Source organism: Ischnura elegans, chromosome 10, assembly GCF_921293095.1.
Source record: "Ischnura elegans chromosome 10, ioIscEleg1.1, whole genome shotgun sequence".
Taxonomy (NCBI): Eukaryota; Metazoa; Arthropoda; class Insecta; order Odonata; family Coenagrionidae; genus Ischnura; species Ischnura elegans.
The window spans coordinates 102629749-102654522 of NC_060255.1; the positions used below are offsets into that span (position 1 = coordinate 102629749).

The 24774-nt window shown below is 39.0% G+C and overlaps 1 protein-coding gene across 1 annotated transcript in view; it reads left to right on the forward strand.

Annotated features, from left to right (window-relative positions):
* Window positions 1-24774, forward strand: part of LOC124166854 (dynein axonemal heavy chain 8) — a 424156-nt gene that overhangs the window by 87333 nt on the left and 312049 nt on the right. Inside the window, exons 16-19 of the mRNA XM_046544564.1 lie at window positions 4954-5275; window positions 16603-16741; window positions 24181-24461; window positions 24552-24667. Of these exons, the coding sequence (XP_046400520.1) occupies window positions 4954-5275; window positions 16603-16741; window positions 24181-24461; window positions 24552-24667 (858 nt within the window). The remainder of the gene's footprint in view (window positions 1-4953; window positions 5276-16602; window positions 16742-24180; window positions 24462-24551; window positions 24668-24774) is intronic.

Sequence of the window (24774 nt, forward strand, 5' to 3'; positions counted from 1 at the left end):
AAGGTATTTTACATTATATATATTCCGTCATTTTGCAAATGCAACGTATTGCTTTGCTTAAATTACTCATTACAAGAAGCGATAAGTATCCATGGTTGACTCGCGAAGTTTGGTTACAAAATTAAATTATATTATCAACAAAAGTGAATGGGCTGATATTTGGTATTGATGCACTTTTAATGAAATATTTTCATGGACATTTTGTTCACTTTCTTCTTAACTTCAATACCCTTTGTGAGCATCTGAGAATGGGATTCATAATGAAAATAACTCTCCTACCTTCGTAAGTACCCTTGCAAGCATCAGACAGCAATGCTGAAATGGAAAAAGTATCTTGCTACCATATTTCAAAAGATTGTAACTGGCATCACTTAAATCCTCACACTTTTTATCGTCATTACCAGTGCACAAAAATTTCATTTAAATTAATGCTGAATTTACTTCACCATACTAACGAAATACTGTATGGGACTTGGTTAGTTACTTGACGTATGTATTGGTTTTCTTCGTTATGAGAGCACTGAGTAGGTACGTACCTTGCATTCCATTGGAAGAAAGGGGCAAATAAAAAGAATGATTGCACGAAACAAGGAAACATTAAATGAATTATTTATCTTCGAACTACAAACATTTCATTTCAACACGAGAAAATTTTCATACCTTCAATGGTATATCACAAATTAACACTGATCCAGTATGTTTATTTCAAGACATATCAATGCAAAGTTGCTTGAAATAACACGCAAATGGTATGAAAATGCAAACATTAATACTTCTATATAGATAAAGTATGCCATACAAGTTCACTATCACAACACTTGACGTGATGATACCTTCCTTGACATCCGTGCAATCTCGGTGTTTTTCTCAACGAATGTACTTTAAATGGCCCAAAATGTGATTTCAAGCAACAAAAAGGTTATATTATTAAATAATTACCATTGTGAAACTTGTGGACTTACGGCAAACAATGAGGCAAACGATGTAAACAAGCTGTGGCTGAAGATGAACGCACATTGTTACAATACTAATAAAAATAATTTTGTTACTGCTATTCACAAGAATAAAATTATAATTTCCGTAGGTGAACAATTATATAGCAGACAAAGTCCTCTTCAAGACAATTATACCTGAAAATTCTGATAGATTAAGCACCAAATGTTGCCGGTATTCTTCTATCGATGACCGTTGAATCCTTGAATATAAGAGCTTTTCAACTTAATCTAGAAAAAATCCAATGGTAAATACAGCAAAATCTTCTAATACATACTTCATCGCACCAATGGGAGTAAGAAATTAAGTTTGCAGAGTGATTAAACATCGTAAATATCTCACAGAGCAGTGATCAACTCTTTTTAACTTCTCTGCGGGCTGCTGAGTATCAGATGGTATTTTAAGAGCAATCCTCATTTGTTTAATGCAAAGAAACGAGAAATATGATTGGTCGATATGCCTAGCCTTGCGTGCGGGTGCCACTTTCCTACCGACAAAAGCATTACGTCACGAAGTTGTCGGTTGCACCGACGATTGTCGATAGAGGCATTTTGTGAATCATATTTCTGTCGGTGCAAGCGACTATCATCAGTAGCTACCGACACCGACGATTGTCAGTATCTGTGTACAGAATTCTGCCCCTGGACCGACATCCACTGATCACGTGCGGGTCATCCCGTGGACTTGCACTTTGAACTAGAATGCTTACGTGCAGACTCATGAGCAACAATGGCTGCTGGATACTACTTCTCTCCCCTTAAAACGAGAGAAACACGACAAGTTGTTTTTCTCAAACCCATAATATGTAAAATCACTGCAAGTACACAATACACAAGGTAATTACACAAATTATACCTTTTTGAAAAACGCGGAAAAGAACAATGACCAATAATTTAAAGGTCCTTTAGCAGTTTGCATTACATCGCAATATTTAACAATGCAAAAACACTTGGCAATTAATGTCTTTCTAATAATTTCACTACCAATAGTTTGAATTGCATAATTACCACTAATATTTGCAAAGCATAAGATAGTAAATTAGTGTTTATCTCTTATTAAGTGAAGGCTCTCCTGACTCATAACTTTGCAGTTTGTATTCCTATTGACTCAGGTTCATCATTTCGGCACTCTCACCAATAGCACAGTCTTTAGCCCTATTTGAGGTTGTGATCTGTTCCAATGACCATCGAATGTCACTCATAATCTTGGGTTTGAAAATTATGCACAAGTCCTAGCAACTTTCACCTCTTTGTCCTCAAGCATTAGGACAACATTTTTTCATACAACATTTACATTAACAGCAATATGTACACAGTTAAGCAAAATATGAATCCCAAGCATGGATGGCTCAGTACTGACATATTAAAATGATGATTATTATATTATTATTAGAGTTATGATTCTTTCACGACTCTCATACTCAATTACTTTTTCAATATCGCTTAATTTAGTACTAGCATAGTCTAAATCATCCACGTGTTGTACCAAACTAAGCAGGGGCAAACGATCATGTATTTTATCCAAAGAATACCCGTGCTCTGGATTGCAGCAATCAAATGTTAAGGAGAGTGGGGGAATGAAATCGTTCTTAGTGTGATTCATTGTAGTTATCATTTCTCCTCAAAGGACTGTCTCCGTCCCATAACCCTTGCAGTATTGAAGAAAAGTTAACCTTCCTGTTCCGTTCACCACCACGTCATACGGATCTTGTTGATTGCACAATATAGTCACACTCTCTGGCTTTGGAGCCGTATACAACCACTCATTTGCATCTACTTACCCATAAAGTTTGATGTAACACAACAAGTTGACGCTCACAAAGAGAAGGAATCTCATTCGTTAACTGCATCATTTTACCTTCGCTATCTTCGTGAAGCTGTAATAATTGCTTGCACTCTCCAATTTGTAGCAACTTTCTTGAACCTAGAGAATTCCTCCCTTGAAAATTTAGTATAAAATCTATTCATTTTATCAATTAACAAATACTCCTTCTGGGGCTTGATATTAATAAACTTATTAGAAGTTCCATTCACCAACGTGGGTAAGGATAAACTATGATACACATTAAATTTCAATGAATTGCAAAGAGGAAAATACAACACATACCCTAAAACTTCCTTAGACAAAAATACATCTAAAGTTAACAATTTCAACATAGCGTTACTGTAAGCCACAGTTGGTGGGAAGGAAGGGGACAGTTCTTTGGGCAACTTCGTGCAACTTATGACCACATTTATTCCGTCAGTACCCACTACCGAGAATGGTCCTACCCATTGAGAGGAAAGCTTTTTCGACCGCCCCCGTCCTCACCATCTCATCGAGCAGTAGGACTTTGTCACCCTCAAAAAACAGCTGTGGATTGGAAGTCTTACCATACCCTGTCTTGTTCCTTTCCTTCCCTTCCATTAATAGTTTTCTGGCCTTGGAATGACTTTCCTGCATTCTCAATTTCAAATCCTTCACAAAGTCATCATAGCAATATCGGTTTTCAGCCGTTTCCTTTTGTAACAGCCCTGATATATTAGTCTTTCTACCAAATAATAATTCAAAATGTGTAAAGGTGGTAGCCGAATGGGGTGTTGTGTTAAATACAAATACAGCATATGGTACCCAAACATCCTTCCTTCCGGCATTTTTATATTATTATACGTCTCTATTAGTGTGAAATTATGTATTTTTCTTACGACCGTCGTTTCGCCATCAGTTCATAAATGTGAATGATTTTCAAACAATGGCCGTATGATGTTATTTTTAATCATATTATAGAAGTGCCAAGAATGGAAAAATTATTCTTGTACATAAATCCCTTAGTGAATACTCTAAAACGATGGAATAAAATCAACATCTACGGAAGTGCTGAAAGTTTGGCATCCATTTTGTCATTACTCTGGATGTTTGTCGGCCTGGCCGTAAGAAACCCATAACAAGCTTACTTGATAAGCACCTTCATTATTTCTTCCTTTCACCTTATCTCAATGACTTATAATGTGCTGGCTGGGAATAGTAGTTCCTGAACTGGCCACTTTAAGACAACAATGAGCTGTGGGTTCATTCATTCCGCAACTGTACAGGTAAAAAGCAAGGTAAAACTTATTAAGCACGCATAGTATCACTTTACATAACAAATTAATCATGCTTCGTGGCTGAGGCACTAAAAGTATTTTTAGGTAAATTGCCTGCAGTAACTTTTTGGAGTCTGTTTTTCAAACCATTCCACATTTTTTTCTGGGGTTGATTTATAAGTTGACAGGTTTTAAATTTATGAATTTTGAATTTTTTTATTTGTCATACTTTTCTATTATGCTTTTTTATTATTTTATTTTATGTAAATGATTCCTTTTTCCAATCTATGCTGATATATAGCAGCTGTAATTTCTCTTTACCTCCTATCCATGAATATGTGTTTGTAGAATTAATAATAAATGATATATTTTTGTTCCTCCGTGAGGGTCTTCCAGTGCACACGTCAAATTAGGGTTGGCTCGAATGAGTGGTTTCCTACTTACGGTGGGGCTGATTGTGCTCTTTGGGTGCAAAAGTTCATTTGGGAATGGAAAAAATATGGTCATTTATGAGCACGTGTCCCATTTGTACTAACTTTCCATGCATTTCAAAGAGTGTACCTATAATCCACAACTCTCCTAGCACACAGTTGAGAACATGGTATGTTTGAAAAATGTATGTAAGCTGCTGAAAACTGTTCTCTTTCTCGTGGGAAAAGGACAGAATGAGGGCGCCTTTGGGGCTGGGAGAGAGCGAGCCTATTTTTTGCATGGGAAGAGCGAGGCTCCCTCTTCTTTCAGACGAAGGCCCCATTTAGGGATGCATGGCTGATAAAGTGTATTCCAATAAACAAAAATGTACTATGTTGGTAATTATGTACTTCCTTCTGATGATCAGGTTTTTTTTAGCAGTTCTCCTTTTCTCATTCAATGTCCTTTAAATTTTGCCTTTTGTTAGGTGAAAGACATACAAGATGCTCGAATCTATGGAGTAATGGACCAAATAACAACTGTTGACCTGATTTATTTGCCCTCGAGTGAGGCCTACACTGTCTCAGAACTAATAAAAAAAAATCTGAAATATCGAGGGAAAGTAAAGAAAGATCTAGAAGTGAAATCGCAAGCTGCTGAGAAAGCAGCCATAGAGCTGGTGAATAAATTCTTGGAAGCAATTGATTTGGATGTTAACGAAGAGGCCAAATACGATTGGATGAATGTTGAATATGATCCTAAAGGAATGAGAAGAGTCTACTTTAGTCATGAATGCCTCACTGAAACAGGTAGATTCACAAGATATGTGTACCTATTTCCTCAGGTGTCTGTCTTAATATACTTGATCTCATTTTTTTTTGCTATTTAATTTTTTAAAATTCAAGTGTAAATACAGTCAATTCTTGATTATCCGCCACACAACCTTTCAGTATGCAGGTTATCTAGGGTATTTTCTCCCCTCTGCACTTGAAATTTTGAAGAATATTCCAGCATACCGTATAAGCGTGTGTAAGAGGCGCACCCCTATTTTGAGCATCAGAGCTAAAGAATAAAAACTTTTTGCCTTTTTTTTATCCTATCGCGCGGTGTTGCAGACTTAAGCCTGGAATTTTGACAGTTATCAAATTTTCCACTTTCAATACTTATAATTCATGTGGTGTTTTTCAGCTAAATTTACACGATATGTATGGCGCTCGGAGATAAGTAGGTCGGATAAACAAGTAGGGACGGTCGGATCGGATACCTCTGATCCAAATATCCACGAATAATGCCCTTCACCTTAATGTACTTTGGATCCAAATTCATCAAAGAAATTGAATCTCAATCCGAAATTTTCAATCATTTTGCTTTCGTGAATGCAACGTCCCATAAGAGGGAGTAGAAAGAGTTCCGATCCTCTCTTCGCATACGCCGTTGCCCTACGATGTTTGTCCTACTCACGTGCAATTTTTTTAAAGTTCTCGTAGGAGTATTGCAATAGAATTTCAGCCGTGGAAAATTTTAAATCAAAACACGACATGCACATAGCGTGAATCTCGTGAATCTTCCCAAGAGATTGGACAACAATCGGGGGAATCTCAGTGCTGTTAGAAAATAACCACGGCGTAGATTTCACACAATACCCCCGGCCCTCCATCAGCCCCTGCCTATCACGTTTTTTTTTTCCTTTCCGAGACCCCACAGACCATAAATCACTTGCCTCGAAGGAAAATATCAAGTTACGCGGGAACGATCTAAACTTTTTCTTCCCTTCCATGCCTCACCAACTGACCTTGATCGATCTCCCAGTTTCTGGAGGCCAAATGCTAGGCGAGTCACCTACTGAGCTCGAAGATATCTCAATAGATTTCAATAATTGTATGACACGCACGAGGTTCAAAAAAAGAAAGATCTAACGCGAAGCATATCTGACAGAATTTAAGTTTTTTTTAAGCTCTAATTGATTGACACAAAGATTTATAGTCACAACAAGGCTACTAATATTCAAAATAGTCCAAACAGCACAATTTCGGAAGAAACAAGCGTAGCATAAGCACATTCAAACAAGACGAGACGGACTGGAAACTCAGGCAACGCAAACTGCGTATATCACATTGCTGCGCCTTCGCCCCTTCACTTTGAAGACATCGACATCACATCCAAGATCGTACGTGTTCTTCCGTTTCTCCTTAGCCCTCAGCCTCATTGCGGAGGAAAGGCGGAGGGTGCGAGCTCCTTCCCCTCTACCTCTCCTTCAACGCTCTTCACTTATAAGCATTTCCAATTTCTTCAATCCGCCATTCAGTCAAACAATGTATACATTCGTTTGAATTTTTTAAACAGCAGGTTTTGACACCAATATAATTTTCAATCGCAATAACCCTTATTACAGCGTCTGAAGATGATTTTTGAAAAAGCAGGCCCTTAGCGTAATGGAAATTACTCGGCAAGACAGATGTTGACTATTGACCAGGTATTGTCCTTCAAAACTGCGCTTTTCTCTACGTTTGATGAGCGAGTACTACATGCAGTATAAATGCCGCGGTATGCCCACTCATAGCTGTAAATTTAGCGGGCCCTCCGGAGCGAAATACTCCGCGCGATCTTTTCCATGTTCACATCTGAGGTACCTACGGATGTGACGGCGATGGGGCGATGCTTATGAGTAATAAACGCAAACAGGAGCATTTTAAAAATACGTCACTAAGGAAGAAACTCCCCTGCCTCTTGCTTGTTTTTGACCTTGGTTTATAGATGACTGACTCACGCAGAAAACCAAGGCCACTCACAAACATTCAAGAAATGTCCTCCGCCGATTTCGTTCAAATTTGGTAGGATGGTAGTGTTCCATAATTAATGGGAATTTGCAAAATTTCCCGTGCCCTTAAGCCCTGTGAGCCGAGATATCAGCATCCAAAGTTACGCGCCGGCCGCCCTTTTTGAGGCGAGGGGCCCCTCACTCACGGGCTGGCAGCGTGGTGTCCCTGCCTGCAAGCGCTAGGGGGAGGACTTGCGGGCGGTCTGGGCGTCAGCGGTCTACCATCCTCTCGCCGACAAGAAGCGGAGGAAAGATAGAAATTATGGATTTTTAAGGCATCCAAGAATGACAATCACCATAGCCCAGTTTCCCTAGAATTCATAAATGATAAATGCAGATAATTTTCCCATGACCGATTGACAAATTTCCATAAAAAATAATAAATGTAGTTCAAAAGATGCGTACTCTGTATACGCCTGCGGGGAATTTACCCCTGCCAGCAAATTACGATTTTTATCTACTCGTAATAATAATAATAATAGTTTTATTAGCCAAGAGAACCAATACAGATTAGTAAATGGTATAGGCTTCGTACAATACACTGATGAATAACATGGGATGATATATCAGGTAACATTCACATAAAAAAGTATACATTTGGAAAGTTACATTTGTCACAGCATAAAATTTTAAGTACAAGCACTGCTCATAGAATACGTTTACAAATGTTTTCTTTACAATAGTTCATATATTCATCAACACTATACAAGGTATTTTTAATTAGGTATCTTTTGAGATTCACTTTAAAGAGTTCAATTGATGATAAATTTCTTAACTGTTCAGGTAGAAGGTTATAAAGTTTTGTTCCCTTATGGAGAGGACCATCACTACTCCTTTTTGTCTTTCTAGGAAGAACATGTAGGTAGTCTTTTGTTCTTGTCATATGCGAATGGTAGTCAGCATTTTTTGGGAGAAAATGTACACGCTTTTTTATGAATACCATTAAATTCAGAATGTAGAGGGATGTTACAGTCAATATTTTATGTGTTTCAAAGTGAGGCCGACAAGATTCTTTATATTGTAAATTTAACATAATTCTCAAGGCTTTCTTTTGTAGAATAAATATCTCGTTGCTATTGCAACTGTCACCCCAGAAAATAATACCGTAAGAAATTAAGGATTGAAAGTTAGCATAGTACACATGTTTTAAGACACTCAAAGACACACTTGAACGTAAGTGACGCAGTTGATAAATAGTACGTGACAATTTGGAGGTTAAGGTTTCGATATGTGTACACCACTTCAAGGATTTTTCTAAAGTAATTCCAAGGAAGGAAGTGTTGTTTACATAAGAGATTTCAGTATTGAATAGTTCAATTTTTGGTGGCTGTTTACAGTTGAAGTTCACACAGACAGTTTTTTCCAGGTTGAGAACTAGCATACTACTTCTCAGCCATAGCTGTATACGTTGAACTGTGGAGTTTATCTTTTCTTGCAGTTCTTGTGAGTTAGGGGCTTGCACCAATATACTAGTATCATCAGCAAATAATATTGTTTTTACTTCCTGTAAGTATGCAGGAAGGTCATTTATGTATAATGTGAACAATAATGGCCCTAATATTGAGCCTTGGGGTACTCCAAATTTAACTTGTTTCATGGTTGAAGAGAAATTATTTATATATTTTGTATCTGAATCCAGGTAAGATATTTGGACAAATTGGTACCTGTTTGTCAGATAAGATTTTAACCAAGAATAAGCTACTCCAGTAATACCATAATTTGAAAGGCACCGTAACATTATATCATGGCTAACAGTATCAAAAGCTTTTTTGAGATCGATAAACAACCCCACAGCAAGATTATTTTTGTCGAGAGCATTAGTTGCCTCATTCACAAATTCAAAAAAAGCATCGGCTGTTGATTTATTGTGGCGGAAGCCAAATTGGTATTTGGATAAACTATTGTTTTTATTCAAGAAACCTATAAGGCGATTGTACATGACCTTTTCAATTATCTTTGAAAAACCTGAAAGTAAGCTTATAGGCCTATAGTTATTACAATCCTTTTTATCTCCTTTTTTGAAGAGAGGGTAGACTTTGCAAATTTTTAATTGCTGAGGGAAGGTACCTTCTGATATTGATAAATTACACAGATAGGTAAGTAGGTTGACAATGAAAGGAATAGAGTACAGTACACTCCCGATCATCCCAATGGGCTAATTAATGATGGGGAGAGACGGCACGAATAATCGGAAACCACGGATAATCCAAACTTTCACTTAAATGTCTTGTAATGTTCATAATTGACGTAAAACAAACAATGTATTATTATTTATGCAGTTAACTCGATTGTTTCTGGCTTTACCTTGTGAAAATCCATTCTGAACAATAAAAAGTTATGGTACCTTTTCACACGAGCAGTTATTTATTCTGTTATTTAAGAGTGCTTTCCGGTATCATTGAGAGCTTTGTTCGCCAGTTCGCGATCTTTTTAGCGGCGATAACATGGTTGTAATCGTATTATTAATGCTCCATGTAAGGCATAATATCGAAAACCACACATCCGTGGCTGTGTGATCACGAATATAGAAAAATGGTTTGCACGAATGCTTCAAAACTACTGCTCGACGTCGGAAACTACACTGTCAGGCACCACACCACGTAGTCGCGTCTCGCTTAAGTTGGCCGGGTCGCAACTGCTGCACGCCGTGTTTCCGTGATCAAAGAACGCGGTCGGGCACTGCGAGGCTTGGAAAACAGGAACCCGGTGCTCCCGTGAATGCAGCTAGCGCGTGATCGCTTCCGTTTTGCGAAGGGGATTCTAACGGAAATAATAAGCCCGTGGTATCCTAGAATTAATGCCGTAATTCCGATGATTTTTCGTCGTACTTTTTTTTTTATAAAGATCGCGGAAAAAGTTGACCGAGAGTGAAAATCGTGCACGGATAATCCGCAACCCGAATAAGCCGCAGCCGGATAATCGGGAGTCTGCTGTATTTAATAATCTTATCTGGAATGCCATCTAAGCCTGATGACATTTTGTTTTGGAGGGAGAGGCCGATTTTTAAAATTTCCCTTGGGGTGGCTGGGTAAATAAAGGGTGCACTCTTTAAATTAGCTTGTATAGATAACTTGTATTGAGGATCTTTGGTAGAATGAGTGTTGCTGAATACCTTGAGTATTTTCTCTGGAGCTTCAATAAAGTAATCATTAAAAACATTAGCTACAGTTAATGGGTTTGTCACTAATGTACCAGATTGTATAACACTTAAAGCTTCTGGCAAAGAGGCTGGATTGTTATTGCTCTCCTTTTTAATAATTGACCAGGCTGCCCTTGAAGCATTTCCTGAATTTTCTATCCATTTATCGTTGTAAGAAGATTTTGCACGATGGATTAATTTCTTGTATTGCTTGACGAGTAATGTCGTAAATGACGAGTAATGTCGTAAAGGGCAAAATTAATGTTACTCATAGCGAATATAACGCTATAGCATTTTAGCTGCATGCAGATTTGCGTATTAAGTATATGATAAACTTAATCAATTAGTGTTGTAGGAAAAAATAAACATTCCTAATGAATTTTGGGGGAAGGCGTCTAAAAGAATTTTCGGAGTAACAAATAATTAGATTACCGCATCCTACATTCCTTCATGTATTTAACATCAGGCAAGGAGTACCTTCATCGCTTGAAGACCGGAAAAACCAGGGTAAATTGAAGTCTTTGAGAAGGCAAAGTCTCCTTTTGCTGTGAACCGACACCACAGGTCGTCTACGACATATTAATTTCCTCAAACCCTGCAGTAAATGCCGGTGCATTAAGAAATGTCTCAACTTTTTTCTCATTCTCTTTTGAGTCCATTGAACTTATTTATGCACAATGGCGAGGAACTACATACTCATGCGCCAGATTTTACACTCTAGGTGGATTGAAATCCGTTTTTGTGACTGTGACAATGCCGAACAGTCGAAGACCATCGACATTCATTAGCTTGGGTCGGACCAGTAGCAACTGACCTAACGCAGGGGCTCACCCTTCGGCCTTTTTTGCAGTTTGGGACGGGAAACATAAAAATGCACTATGAGAAAGCGCCCGCTTCCTTTCAATTGTTTCCCTCACGTTCACAGTTTACCCCACCCTCAAGAACTCCCACAAATAATGTCTTGACCTTTGAATATCCCCAAGCCTATAGATAATATTCCTTATAGCTCGAGGAAAAACCCAATCGTTTACCCTTACCCCGTGAAGGAATAGACAAAAACCCTACGTTTAGCACAGGCCACTCTTTTTTTCTCTTTCTGGAAGAATTTACCAACATTCCGTTATTTTAACGGTGCCATTAACCAAATAATGTGAAGATACCCGAATTTCCCATGAGTGATGTGATTCAAAGACTTCCGATCACTTTCAAATAATGTATTCCGTCCCCCTCCGTCTTCATCTCTAACTGTTTATCATGTCCTGAACTATGAACTTCGTGGAAGTCTCTCCCTTGCGCAACTCTTAAATGAACCCCAGCCATCAAAAAGCCTTAAGTTTTCCGCTGTAATTTTAATTGCATACTATGCAAGTCAAAAATTCACCCAAAAACTGTTCGCAATAAAAATAATTTAAACAATGAAATCCCATTCAGAAGTGGAAGAGGGCACAAATTTTTCTAATTTTTTTCAGCGAAAAATGGTAAAAACATTGATACTAAAAATAATTATGAATCAATCATCTATTCCATAGATAAAATAATTACAAAAAATGGCGCTCTATAGTATTTTATTTTTCACAGTTGTGATTTTCATTGAAAAAATGGTGAAAACAGCATTTGTTTGCACAGATAGCGCATCTGATGAATGTCAAGAAGTTGCACCCTTGTTCTTCAACTATAATTTCACATCTATCCTTCATAATATTACTATCGAAACAATAATCAACAGGTGTAATATGCACTTCTGGTCTTTCATTCGTGTATCCCGCTCGAAACCAGGAATAGCAAATGAAATTTTTGAACAAAGGAGCGGAGAATTGTGAGTGAGTCAGAGATTGAAGTTTCAAAATATTATTTCTTTGAAATAAATGTAAGTCTATTTGGTCTAGCAACACACGGTCGGAGAATTTTCTCTCAAAATTCTTCCACATACGGAAAAAATACACATCCAACGGCTGTATGATGCCTGTAGTTTTTGGCGGTATTTGTTGTATTTCAAATTGAAATGATCCTGTCTTCATGGAAAGAATTCCTTCTCTATCATTAAACGCACTCCACAAGTCCACCAAGAGAATTGTGTCCTTTTTTAAATTTGGAAACAGCACTTTACCAAAATACTCTTCAAGCAAAATGGTTTTCGTCAACAAACCGGAATTAGAAGCCACGACGTGAAGATTTGGAGCTTCAAACACAGAAACATTTTTTGGAAAAATTCCACCTTTCTCCTGCAGGCAAATAAATAAATGAGAGAGAAGTTCACCATCCATCGAGATCGTCGGCTGTATCGTATACGAATGGGTCGTCGCTCCGAGGGACTGTACCGTTGACTCCACTGTTTTCACTCCTCGGAAATGCAGGGTTCGTCCCGAGTGTAATTCTTTTTTTAAACCCACTCTGGTCAGTATTTAAGAGAAAATAATTTGGCTTCTGGGCCAATAATAGCCGGACATCGTTTACAAAAGAATGTGCTTTTTCGGATGTCTTTTGCCAGTCAAAGTTCTGTTTCCGAGAAACAACTTTGGTAACTTTCCTAGATACTATATTATGTGATTTTTTAAACTTCCACAACCATCCTGTTGAAGCAGAAAAATTTTCTAAGGGATTTGTCATTTTGCCATTATCTTCATACGCCCACCTTCGTAAGTCACTATCGTGCACTATCAGGAAATCTTCTTTCGCTCTTCTAAATCTCTCTATTAAACATGAAGAAATTGCGTTCAATTTCTCCCTCCGAGAGCCAGCTTGATTAATCTGCTCCTCAAACCGGACAAGCTGTGTTCTTGAGGTCACGAACCTAAAACAGTGCCTGACACTATCTATCTTCAGTGGCCCAGTTTTTCCGGACCGCCAGTATTCCACTGCCATCTTCTTCTGTGACATACTAATATCACCCTCTTTCTTCCTTCTCAATGGAGACGGCTCGTACGATGTTGAAGAAGAAGGAGAAACATCATCTCCATTTCCATCTGCACTGTCGCATTCATCTTCACTTACTACTTCCTCCTCTTCCGTCCTCCCGTCGAAGTCAAAAATTATATCCTCCTCTACCACACAGGATGATTCTTCGCTTTCCACACATGACTTCAAAGAATCTGAAAATGGGAAAATTGTATTACAACAAGGAAAAATAAAGAATGGATGGGATGCGATTAACTTCACCGTAGTTACAAAAAAATGAAAAATGAATTAAACTTACCAGCTAAAATTTCTGCCAACTCAATTTCGTAATCAGTTGGTTCTTCTGTGGAAATCCATGCAGTAAACCTGCTGTCCAATATTTTTATTACATTCCTAGGATTGATCACCATTTCGATGAAAATAAAAGGAACGGCTTTGCAGCTCACTCATCTACAAAATCTCTTGCTTGTTCGTCCTCGTTCGGAGTTCACTTCGCATATGATGTAGAAAAAGCATTTTTGCTGATTTAAACAGATGTACCGAAGACCCTAGCGTCATTCGCCAGATGGAGAAGCCCTTTTGGTTTTCCCATTCAGCCAACAATAGTTGAGGGTGGAAGGAGTGGGTTTTATGACTCCTCTCGAACCCTTCTGAAAATCTTGACTAGAAGCAGGAGCCGGCAAGGGTATGTGTACAAATTTAAGCTATTCAAAAATTCCTCGAAAACAGTAGCCATCGTTTAGTCCTCGGATCACCCACCGCTTCTTTTGTCTGTGGGAAGATAGTAAGTAGACCGCTGACGCCCGGACCGTCCGCAGGCCTTCCCCCTAGCGCTTGCCGGCAGGGACGCCTCGCTGCCGGCTCGTGAGTGAGGGGCCCCTCGCCTCAAAAAGAGTGGCTGGCGCGTAACTTTGGATGCTGATATCTCGGCTCACAGGGCTTGAGGGCACGGTAAATTTTGCAAATTCCCATTAATTACGGAACACTACCATCCTACCAAATTTGAACGAAATCGGCGGAGGACACTTCGTGAATGTTCCTTGTCAGTTCCTCTTGCGCTAGCGACCGGGGAAAAGGAGGAGGGGAAGATAAAAGGTTTTTGTAAGAGGCGCACCCCCATTTTCAGCTGCAATTTCTGGGAAAAAAGGAACCACCCCCTGGGTAAAAGTGCCATGATTTAGATTTTGATCCTTGGTCTACACCCTACGTACAGTCGAAATTTCAAGTAAATCCATCCAGTTTGAAAAAATTGCCAGTCAGTGTGCTTCATTTCCTGGACTATTTATGCATTTACAGGATTCAAATAAAGTACTTAAGTTCTTACTTATTGCTAAAATATTTACACCATATGCAACTCTAGCGATTCTCTCCAAAGTTTCAGCCACATATGGCAAGAGAGCATGTGCCTTTGCCTTTTGCTGGTCTACCCTTTCAGTGTCCAAGGCCACATCTCGTTTATCTTCTTCCTTACGTGAGATTTTCCGAATCAGTTCTCGATCGTAGCCATTCTCTTGGAGTGTGGTAAGGAGGTGTTGTTTCTCTCTAGCGAGCGAATCTGCATCCGAGATGGCATATGCCCTATGGTATAGAGTTTTAATGACTGATGCTTTTGGCCTAGGATGATGGTGTGATTTGGCATTCAAATATTGATCAGTATGCGTTTTCTTACGATAAACTGAATGTCCCAATAGCGTGTTCCTGTGGTCTATCATACATCGGGCAAACATCTAGATCCCTCAAATGCAGAATGAATTAACATCTTAAGGCAACCAAAAAGAAAAATTTTCGTCTTTCTGCGGTTGCAGAGCATGCATGGTCAGAACCTGGGCACGTCATACTATTCAAAGAATCAAAAATCATCGCCAGAGAAAATAAATATCACCCTTGGCTGATAAGGGAGGCGATAGAAATAGCGAGTCATGGAAAGAACTTCAATATGGAGGACGGCTATCCTTTGGCCTCATCATTCAAACGGCTCTTCCAACAATGGAATTCAAATCAACGGTCGCCTGACTAGCCTTATACATATATAAAGGATTGCAGCTCTGCAGATCATTTGGACCCGAAGATGGGATTTGCTGGAACGCACCCGAAACTGTCGTCCACAAAATTTGAGTTAATGTGGAATAAACACGAAAAAACAATCACCAATCAACTCACCATGGAAGCCTCCGTAATAATTCTGTTTACTTGTCACAATTATTTGTTGTGATGCACCGTCCTCCAATATTGTGGTATGGTCAGTGGTGATTGTTGAAATCTTGTCTGTGATTCTTACACATTCTCATGCATTGACTTTTATGCACTAAATTATTAAGGTGGAATAAGAATTCTTGAATCATTTTTGAAAAAGACACTTTTCTGCAAAATTACTCTTCCTTTGACTTCTTTTAAATCCCTTGTCAAATGTAGCAGCATTGTGAATGTCCAGTTAAGAAGCGATTTGTGCCTTCTTGAATGCAGTTATTGTGTCGTGAGAGGAGGTGGTTGCGGAGGGGGCAAGTTGTTGCAGCCAGGGTTTATTCCATGTTGACTGAGTGACGATCCAGCTGTGGTCAAAGTGCCGCTTTTCATGGGGTTGTGTTTACACATTGAGCATGGACTACATTTCCAAAAACTCTCCGAAAGATGTATTCCTTGGCAAGAACCATCACAAATAGCTCACTTTAATGACATTTTGCCGATATTTAGTTTGGATCGCAATTGGGGCCAATGTCTTATCACACTTGACAGTTATTGTAAATAAGTGTGAGTGATTAATCATTTTGCAAAAATGATTGAATTTTGCTCAGGTGGTATTTCATCTTTCCTGATTCCTTAAAAAAATTAGCATCAGTAACACAACTATGCCCACCTGGAAATAAAAAGGCTACTGAAAGAGCAGTAGTTAGGCTTGAAGTGGAGAGCAAGCTTTCTGAATTTGTTATGTTATAGTTTGAATGGATTCTTTGAAAGTATGGATACAAATAGTAATTATTGGTGAATTATGTAACTCTCTGAATGATGTGCATTCTTCCCTTATTGGCCCTGACTATTATTTGTTTTTATGCAGTGGAGTACCTATTTCTTTTCTTATTTTGACAGCCCCATTTCATTATAATTTAATGTTGTAATGTGATTGCTTCTGATCCACTAAAAAGTTATTTACTCCTGAGCAGTTGCTTGTTTTGATTTTCTGTATATTCTCTGTTTCATTCATCAGATTTGTTTGATGATTTTTGAATTTGATATTTTTCTCTATTAGCAGATCCAGAAATGGAACATTTTTGTCTTTTTTATTTCAGAAACTCAACTCAAACTCAACGTTATGCACCAATGCTGTATGGATCTGTTCTTGCACTACGGTCAGAAAAATTTGGAAGCCCTAGTGAAAGCCACAAAACTCTCACTGGAAAAAATGCGGAAGAGAACATCAAATATAAGGTTAGGCATAGAACCTTCTCTATATCCCTGGGTTATTGAGCCCTACCATGTTTTAGCTACGTGTGTGTGTATGTTGCATTGTACCTCCCAAAATCTGACATTTGTTACTATGATGTTAGTTGCTGCTAAGTGCACCTTCTGCACCTGCTCACCTCTTTTGGTCTTAGAGTGATTAATGAAAAGCCCACTATTATCTGTTCATTTTATCTCTGCGGGTCAGCTTTCGTGAGATCCCAGACACTCTCGGAGGGCCTCGCTGAAGGGGAAGGGGTATTACCGAGAGAGAGAGAGCAGGAGCGACCTTAACGTTGCCAAATAGTACATAGCCGCCCTTGTGTCTCACTGAAAAGGTGTGACTCATACGTGGCCACAGATATTTTGGGCCCAGCGGCAAAACAATGCATACAATGTATACCTACTCATTTAGAGGGGATTGAGGATAATCCCATCTCAGAAGCCAGGATATTGTCCGCTAAATGCGAGACCGCTGGTGAAAGGCATACATAGGCGTAACATTCTTATAAACAAGGGAATTTGCGAGGATGAGGATGCAAAAAAAAATGGAGAAAAGTAGCGCGACGGGTATTTTATTGAATAATTTATTTTGTAACTTATTGCTGGAGTGGTGTGGCTAATATATCAACCTCCTCGTCTTCCCTCCAGTCAGTGTCTTCATTTTCGGAGTCACTTTCCGTGAGCTGTATAATTATCGGCTCCATAATAGCGTCCCTAGCAATTTCTTTTTTCAGATCTTCACCTTGCTGCTGTTCTGCGTGACGGACACATGCAGCCCACGCATCCTGAGTCACTTCATCGATGACCTGCAAAATTAAATAATTTTTAATAATACTGTGAAATTAATTCATAAGTTTTAAACTTACCATTTCGTAAAGACGATTGCATTCATATTGCAATGGTAATCCGTATTTTTTTGGCCTTTACTCCGGAATACCAGCTTGCATTCATTGAGGAAGCCAGTTTCCGCCGATCCCACATGACAAATTATCAATCTTTATCCCTTCCCGATGGGAACTTTCATCCCTCCTTCTTCATTCGGCCCTATCCAACAAGCTCCTACGGAGTAATTTTGATTCACCCAAGTTTCATCAAGGTAAAAAATTGGCCTTGGTCCACTGCTCCGCAAGTTTTCCATTTTTCTTAGGAAAGAAATTCTGGCTGTGACAATGTCTCCCCTCTCCATAAGGAATTTCCTCCCATCCACTGTTCTTTTGCAACGGAAGCCAATGTCCCTCATAGCTTTCCACAATGATGTGCAGCCACCGGCAAATTCACCTGATTCCCTCATTTTTCTATGGACCTCAGTAATTTTCGGGAATTTCCCCTGGTCATAAAAATCGAGGATACTCCTCCGCAAAACAGTTTTTTGGAATTCATCAAGCTCTGTAACTGTCTTTCTACTTGACTTTCTCCCTTTATAAGGGGATTTAAATTTCGGGGATCCTCCACTTTTGGGAGAGGTATTCTTGCCTGAAAAGGTTAAATAAAGATTAATTTAAATCTACCATTTTTGCCTAAATGAAAGATAATTTAGGCTATAAAAATAGATTGTATTGTAGACAATATATACGAAGAAATGTAAGATTGGAAGTAAGATCATTACCTTCGCGAGCGATGGCCGGGATTCTTCTCAGGGGCAGCCCACAGGCTTCCGCAGCTCTTTCCTGGACTTTCTCGAGAGAAAGAATTTGTTGTCCCAATTCCTTTTCCCGTTGAAAATAACGAAGAACACTAAACACAATGCTCTTTGGGCTACTGCGAAGCAGCATGTTGACTTTCTTCTCCATAACGCCTTCAATAAACACCCAAGGTATCCAAAACTATATAGGTTGTAATACCCAAAAGTAAATACGGAGTTGAGGAAAAGGATTAGGGTTTGGTAAGAAAGGGATCCGAAAAGTACTGAGAGGGAATAGGTGGAGGGAGGGAGTCGGTGCTGATGGGAATGCAAAAGGTGAATAAAAATTTTCTGGAAAGGAGATGGAAAAGGATTGAAGTGGAAGAATAAGGAACAGTAGGTTATAAGTTGAATTTAAATGGAAGAATCGAAGAGCAGCGAGAGAACGCGCGAGATTTGGCAACACAGCTAGCAGATTCACGAAATTGACACGACGGAGGTCTGAGAGCGACTGAAATTCCGAAGTGCTAGGCCACGCCTACTGTCTACTGATTGGTAGAGGGAAAGTCACGTGTAGATAAACTTTCCCTCCTCTCACCCCAACTCGGTTAAGCCACACCAGCTCACCCGCAAAGATAAAGTGAACAGACCTTAGAGTATCCTCACATCCTTCAACTCTCCTTGACTTGCTCATTACTGATGTGGCTAGGAACAGTGGTATATTTTGTAGAACGATATACTCTGGTCTGTCTGGCCATCTATCCTTAAGTGTTGAGTATAAAATCCCTGATGCTTCTATTTTTGACAAGCCTACATATGGGCTTAGATGTCTTTTCAGCCCTTCTGCCATTAAGGACTTCTGCCAATCACTATCTAAGGAATCCTAGTATGATTTCCTTGACTCTTTTGATGTCGATTTAGCCTACAATATATTTATTAATTCCTTCATTTGCTATTTCGATTGTGCCTTTCCTAAGAAACGTGTCAGACAGAAGTCAAAATTGTCAAAGCATCACTTTTCTGATAAATTGATAAATGCCAGCATAGCCTTGCATAACGTACATTATCAGTATAAACATGTTTATCCATCTTTGAAACCTCTGTACTTGCAGAAGGTTAAAGAATTATGTGTCTCTCTTTCTCGGCGTAAGATGAATGATAATATACAGCAGACTCCCGATTATCCAGCTGCGGTTGATCCGTGTTTCAGATTATCCGTGCACGAGTTCATGCTTACTTTGACATTTTCCGTGATCTTTATAAAAAAATTAAATTGGACGTAATAGCACCAAGATATTTGTTATTTAATGAAAGGCTACACCAGGCTTATTATTTCCATTACAAAATGGAATTCTTTTAGTTACTTGTTGACAAGGAATTTTTAAAATTTATTTTGACATCTGATCTAGCATTGCAGACGACGATCAGCGATAGGAAGAAAACTTTTGATTAATTTTAGAAGATTCTTCAATGGTAAACCAATTGTGAAGTAAGAGAAATGTTATCGATGATCTCTTACTGTATATTTTTTATCGCAAATTCGGAAGTAATGCCTTGGCCTCGCATACAGTTGAATATCCCAAGGGAACCAGACAATTCATCGCACTCGGGCATGTATACGCCGCGACTAGTCAAGGTCAAATTGGAAGGGAAGGGAATAGTAGAAATAAGGCAGCGAGGGAAGTGGAAGTAGAGATAGCATGAGTCGTAGCCAGGCACTCGCCAGCGTACACAATTTCCCATAAGTCCTGGTTTCCTATAACTGCTGCTGCGCGATGGCGTGATCGCACGCCGGTTACCTTCACGGGAGTTACATGCTTCTTTTTTTCAGCCATTGACGCGCGTGATCGTGCTCGGTGATCACAGATCCACGGATCAGCAGTTGCATCCCGGGCAACTTGTGCGAGAGGCAACTACGCGGCATGGTGCCTGACGTTAGTTTCCAATGTTGCGGAGAGGTTTCGAAGCATTTGTGCAAACCACTTTTCTGAATCCCTGATCTCGCAGTCATGGATGCGTGGTCTCAGGAAACTAGGTATAACACGGAGCAGTAGAAGTGCGAGTACAATCACAATATTGCCGCTGAAAAGATCATGGTCGGTAAAAGAAAGCTCTTAATGATTCCGGAAAGTAATATAAAATAACAGAAAATGCACGTAAATAATAGTAGGTTGTTTGATTTGTGTAGATTTTAAAAATTACAAGAAATTAAAGTAAAAGTTTGGATTATTCGTGTTATCTGATTATTCGTGTCGCCACTCCCCATCATTAGCACGGATAATTAGGAGTATGTTGAAATTCAATCTTCTAGAAATACATACTGTGAAATCTGCCTGGAGCTTAATTAATTCTTATATAAAAAGTAGTCAGCATCTTCAAGATGTGGGCAATATAACTTTTAACAGCCTTTCCATGTCTGATCCTATAAAAATTGCTAACAATTTCAATAATCAATTCATCTTGAAAACCAACTCATCTAATTTATGTATCATTAACAATAGGACTCACACATCTAGCCTTTTTCTTTTTCCAACGTGTCCCAATGATTTAATGAGTATTATTTTTTCTTTTAAAAATGTCTGGTCATCTGGTATTGATGAAATACCCCTTTCCAGTCATAAAAGCGTCAATTCATGCGATCATAAAACCACTTGTCCACATAGCTAATTTATCACTGTCTGAAGGTATTTTCCCTACTGAACTAAAGTTTGCTCTTGTTGCTCCCATTCCAAAAAAGGTGCACTTAGAATTTCTGACAATTAACGTCCATGTAGTACAGTGGAACCTCGATTTATCGTTTTTCAAGGGGATGGATGAAAAAAACGATGAAAGCGGGAAAACGATCGATGTGGAAAAGTTTGTTCGGGTTGCCTATGTCCCAGGAAACGCTGGATTTTTGCAAATTATGACATTCATTAATGGATTCAAAAAAGATATTAGCTTATTGCAGGAATATTATTCCTGTATCAAAACACTAAGGCCATATTGTTGATTCGACTTATCTCTCTTTCTAATATCCTAAAGGAACCGCCTTGCTAAAAAAATGTTTTACTCCACTCGGAATTTACACTGCTATTATGCATTTCTGTCCTATGTAAAAATTCTTATCCATCAAATGCCATTTCAAGTACACGTATTTACGAGAGAAATGTGCATGTTATGCCTCAAACAACTGATTTCACCGTCGCAGTGATTGGTTATAGGATGTATCAAGAAGACCAAAAATAGTTTATTATTTGAAATGTTCCTTTCTTGCAATTAAATTTTTAATATGATTGAGGCAATGTGGCGTTAATCGTCAGCGGCATGCCCACCTAATCCTCGGCTTCATCCCACTTCTTGCTTTTCCCCAGGGATCTCGCTCTACCCCAACCCCTGCCGTCATGTACTAGCGGACATACCGAGGCGTGCTGTAATATTCACGCATTTGTAGCCCGGATTCTTTTCTTCGTCTTCAATTATTTTCAGTCTATCTTTCAAAGTTCTCACTTGTGTCTTCGGAAGGGCCATGGTCCGAAGACGAATAAGAATAAAACTAATAAAAATGAAACCGGACTCTATTGAACCCACACGGAAAACACTCGCCGGCTTTAAGTCAACCCACCCTGGAAAGTACAGAACCACTCATACGAGGTGAAGTTCGGCACTAATGCTATCGCATACGGCGTAAGCAGAGCTTACTGCAGAGGGTGAAGCATGACCATAAGACTGCGCAATTTTTTTATTCTATGGAGAAGGCAGCTTACCCACTCATTTCTAACAATAAGTAGCGTAGCTCTAGATGAGCAGATGAATTCAGATTGCTAGTAGGGAGAAACAAAATATCCTGAGAAGACATCGCTTCGTTAGCACCTCAGACAGGTGAGACTTGTAGCATAGCTCGTAAATTGTAACCAGTTTTCGAAAAAAATCCGCATCAACGGCCGTGAAGCTCACTATCAGCTGCGAGGATATCGATATTCGCCAGAAATCACCATCTTATTATTCCAACTATTTCCTTACTTAAAATGGTTAAATAACGTTAGAAATACGTCGTGTTTGGTATCATCCTTTTTTGAATTACGTGCACATCACTAATAACTCAATCTAATAAAAGTATAATACCAATTGCCGAAATTCATTTTTACACACCTTTTGGGCTAATCGGTGATTCACGCAGCAGTTGACCTCCAAAGGTGGGGATCTTTGAAGCGAGTCAGCTAAAAAAAAAAGTCAGCGGTCGAGAAAGGGGGAAGCATGAAAAAGGTTTCTTTTGTTCTCGAGTAACTTGATATTTTCTTTCGAAGCTAAGGTCTTCGTAATACGATCCCTGCTCGAGCTGGAACCTTTTTTTTTTATTTCGGAGAAGAGGTACGCTTCAGACGGGGAGAGGCGAGTGCTGAATGGAGGGGGATACCGGATCTTGGGAAATGCGATAATGTGACTATCCCACGGCACTCAGCTTCTCCCTATCGTATTTCAATCTCCTGGGGAAGATTCGAACCTTGTGTCTCTCATTATTAGCCATAAACAACACGCTGTAAACACTTCGTCTTATTTTTGTCAAACGATGAATGCGGGAAAATTATACGACGGGACCGCGATCTTCAAACGATCAATGCGGGAAAACGATACTTCGGGGAACGATAGATGCGGGAAAAAATTACATTGTCTTTATGGAACTTAATTTGGGACCAGGAGTGGCGAACGATGAATGCGGGAAAATGATTAATGTAGGAACGATAAATCGGGGTTCCACTGTATATTGTAGGATCACAGATTTTCTTGAACGTAACCAGCTTATGAAACACACTCAGCATGGCTTCAGAAAAGGCAGATCCACCACTACTGCACTCTTCCAACTTATAAATGATCTGAACTTACATTTCAATGGGAAACAACATTCTTTAGGAATTTTCTGTGACCTAAGTAAAGCCTTTGACAGCATAGACCATAATATCTTGTTTGGCAAGCTCACAAATCTGGGTATTGAAGGTATACCTCTTTTTTGGATTGTCTTACCTCACTGCCAGAAAGCAAGTACATTGTTTAATTTATTCATCAATCTACAATTTGTACAATCCCAGTAAAATCAACTCCTTTAGAAATAAAATGCAGTGTTCCCCAAGGATCAGTCTTAGGCCCTTTACTCTTCATTATTTTCATGAATGATCTGTCTTTCTGTACAGCTAACTGCAAGCTACTCCATTTATGCAGATGATACTTCCTGTCTGTTATCTGCAGCTAACCCTCCTACCCTATTGAAATCAGCCAGGAACTGTTGGTGTTCCACCAATAACCTACAGTTAAATAATACCAAAACATCATAAGTATTTGTTTTTCCATACGAAAAAGTCCCAACCAACCTAATGTCCTTTACATACGTATGCTAAATGGACATAGTATAAAGCGCCTAGAAACCACTATTTTTTTGGGATTCACCATAAGTGAGAATCTCTCTTGGAAGGAACACATTGACAAGCTTGCCAGTAGAGTGGCAACTGAACTTTTTATGATTAGAATATTCACTTCTGTTATCTCCCAGGAATACTCAAAATCATTGTACCTATTTTGCTAAAATTCAGTTCATGCTTACATATGGCATTATTGTCTGGGGTAATTCTCCCCAGGTATGCAAACTTGTCTCTCCACAAAATCAAGCTGTAAAAGTAATCGCAGGAATCTCAATTAGAGAATATGGCAGACCATTTTTCAAATCCTTGGGTATTCAAACCCTACTGTGCACATTCTCTATTACAATACTGTTTTTATTACTTCTGTAAGTTTACTTCTCTCTGTTCATTGTGAACTCCACAAATTATAGAATTGGACGCGAAAATGAGCCCATGGAATCAGAACCTTTCATAAGAACGGAGCTGATTTTTCAAATTCCTAGCATTGTGTTGAAACCAACCTTGGATGAGATTCAGTTGGCAATGAATCATATGATTACAAATTCCATTGAGATTCATAAGGGTGTCATCTGTTGGGGACAGAAGAGGAAAGAGGATGTGACCAGCGAAGAATCGGATCTCTCAGTCAACTTATCATTAAAGTCATCAAGGGCTGGATCAACTCTGACAACAAAAACTGAGATGGAGACTGGTAATGTTGTCATTGAGTATATGATTATTTCTCAACACTTCTGTCTTGCAACTTTCATACAACATTAACTGTAACTCTTTAATGGTTTAGATGAGTCCTCATCATATTACCGAAGTGTTGCTGATCACAAAGAGACTGTAAGATGTGTGATGATGCTTCAAGGCTTGATAACATCTTTGAGGTCTGATGTTGATCTCTTGTGCAAGGTAAGAGTTGATGATACCATAGCCACTAATTGATCACTTACCCTTTGTTACTATGCCTGCTCAAAAATAGCTAAATTTTCATTAATACTTTTGCAATGGGCTCTTTT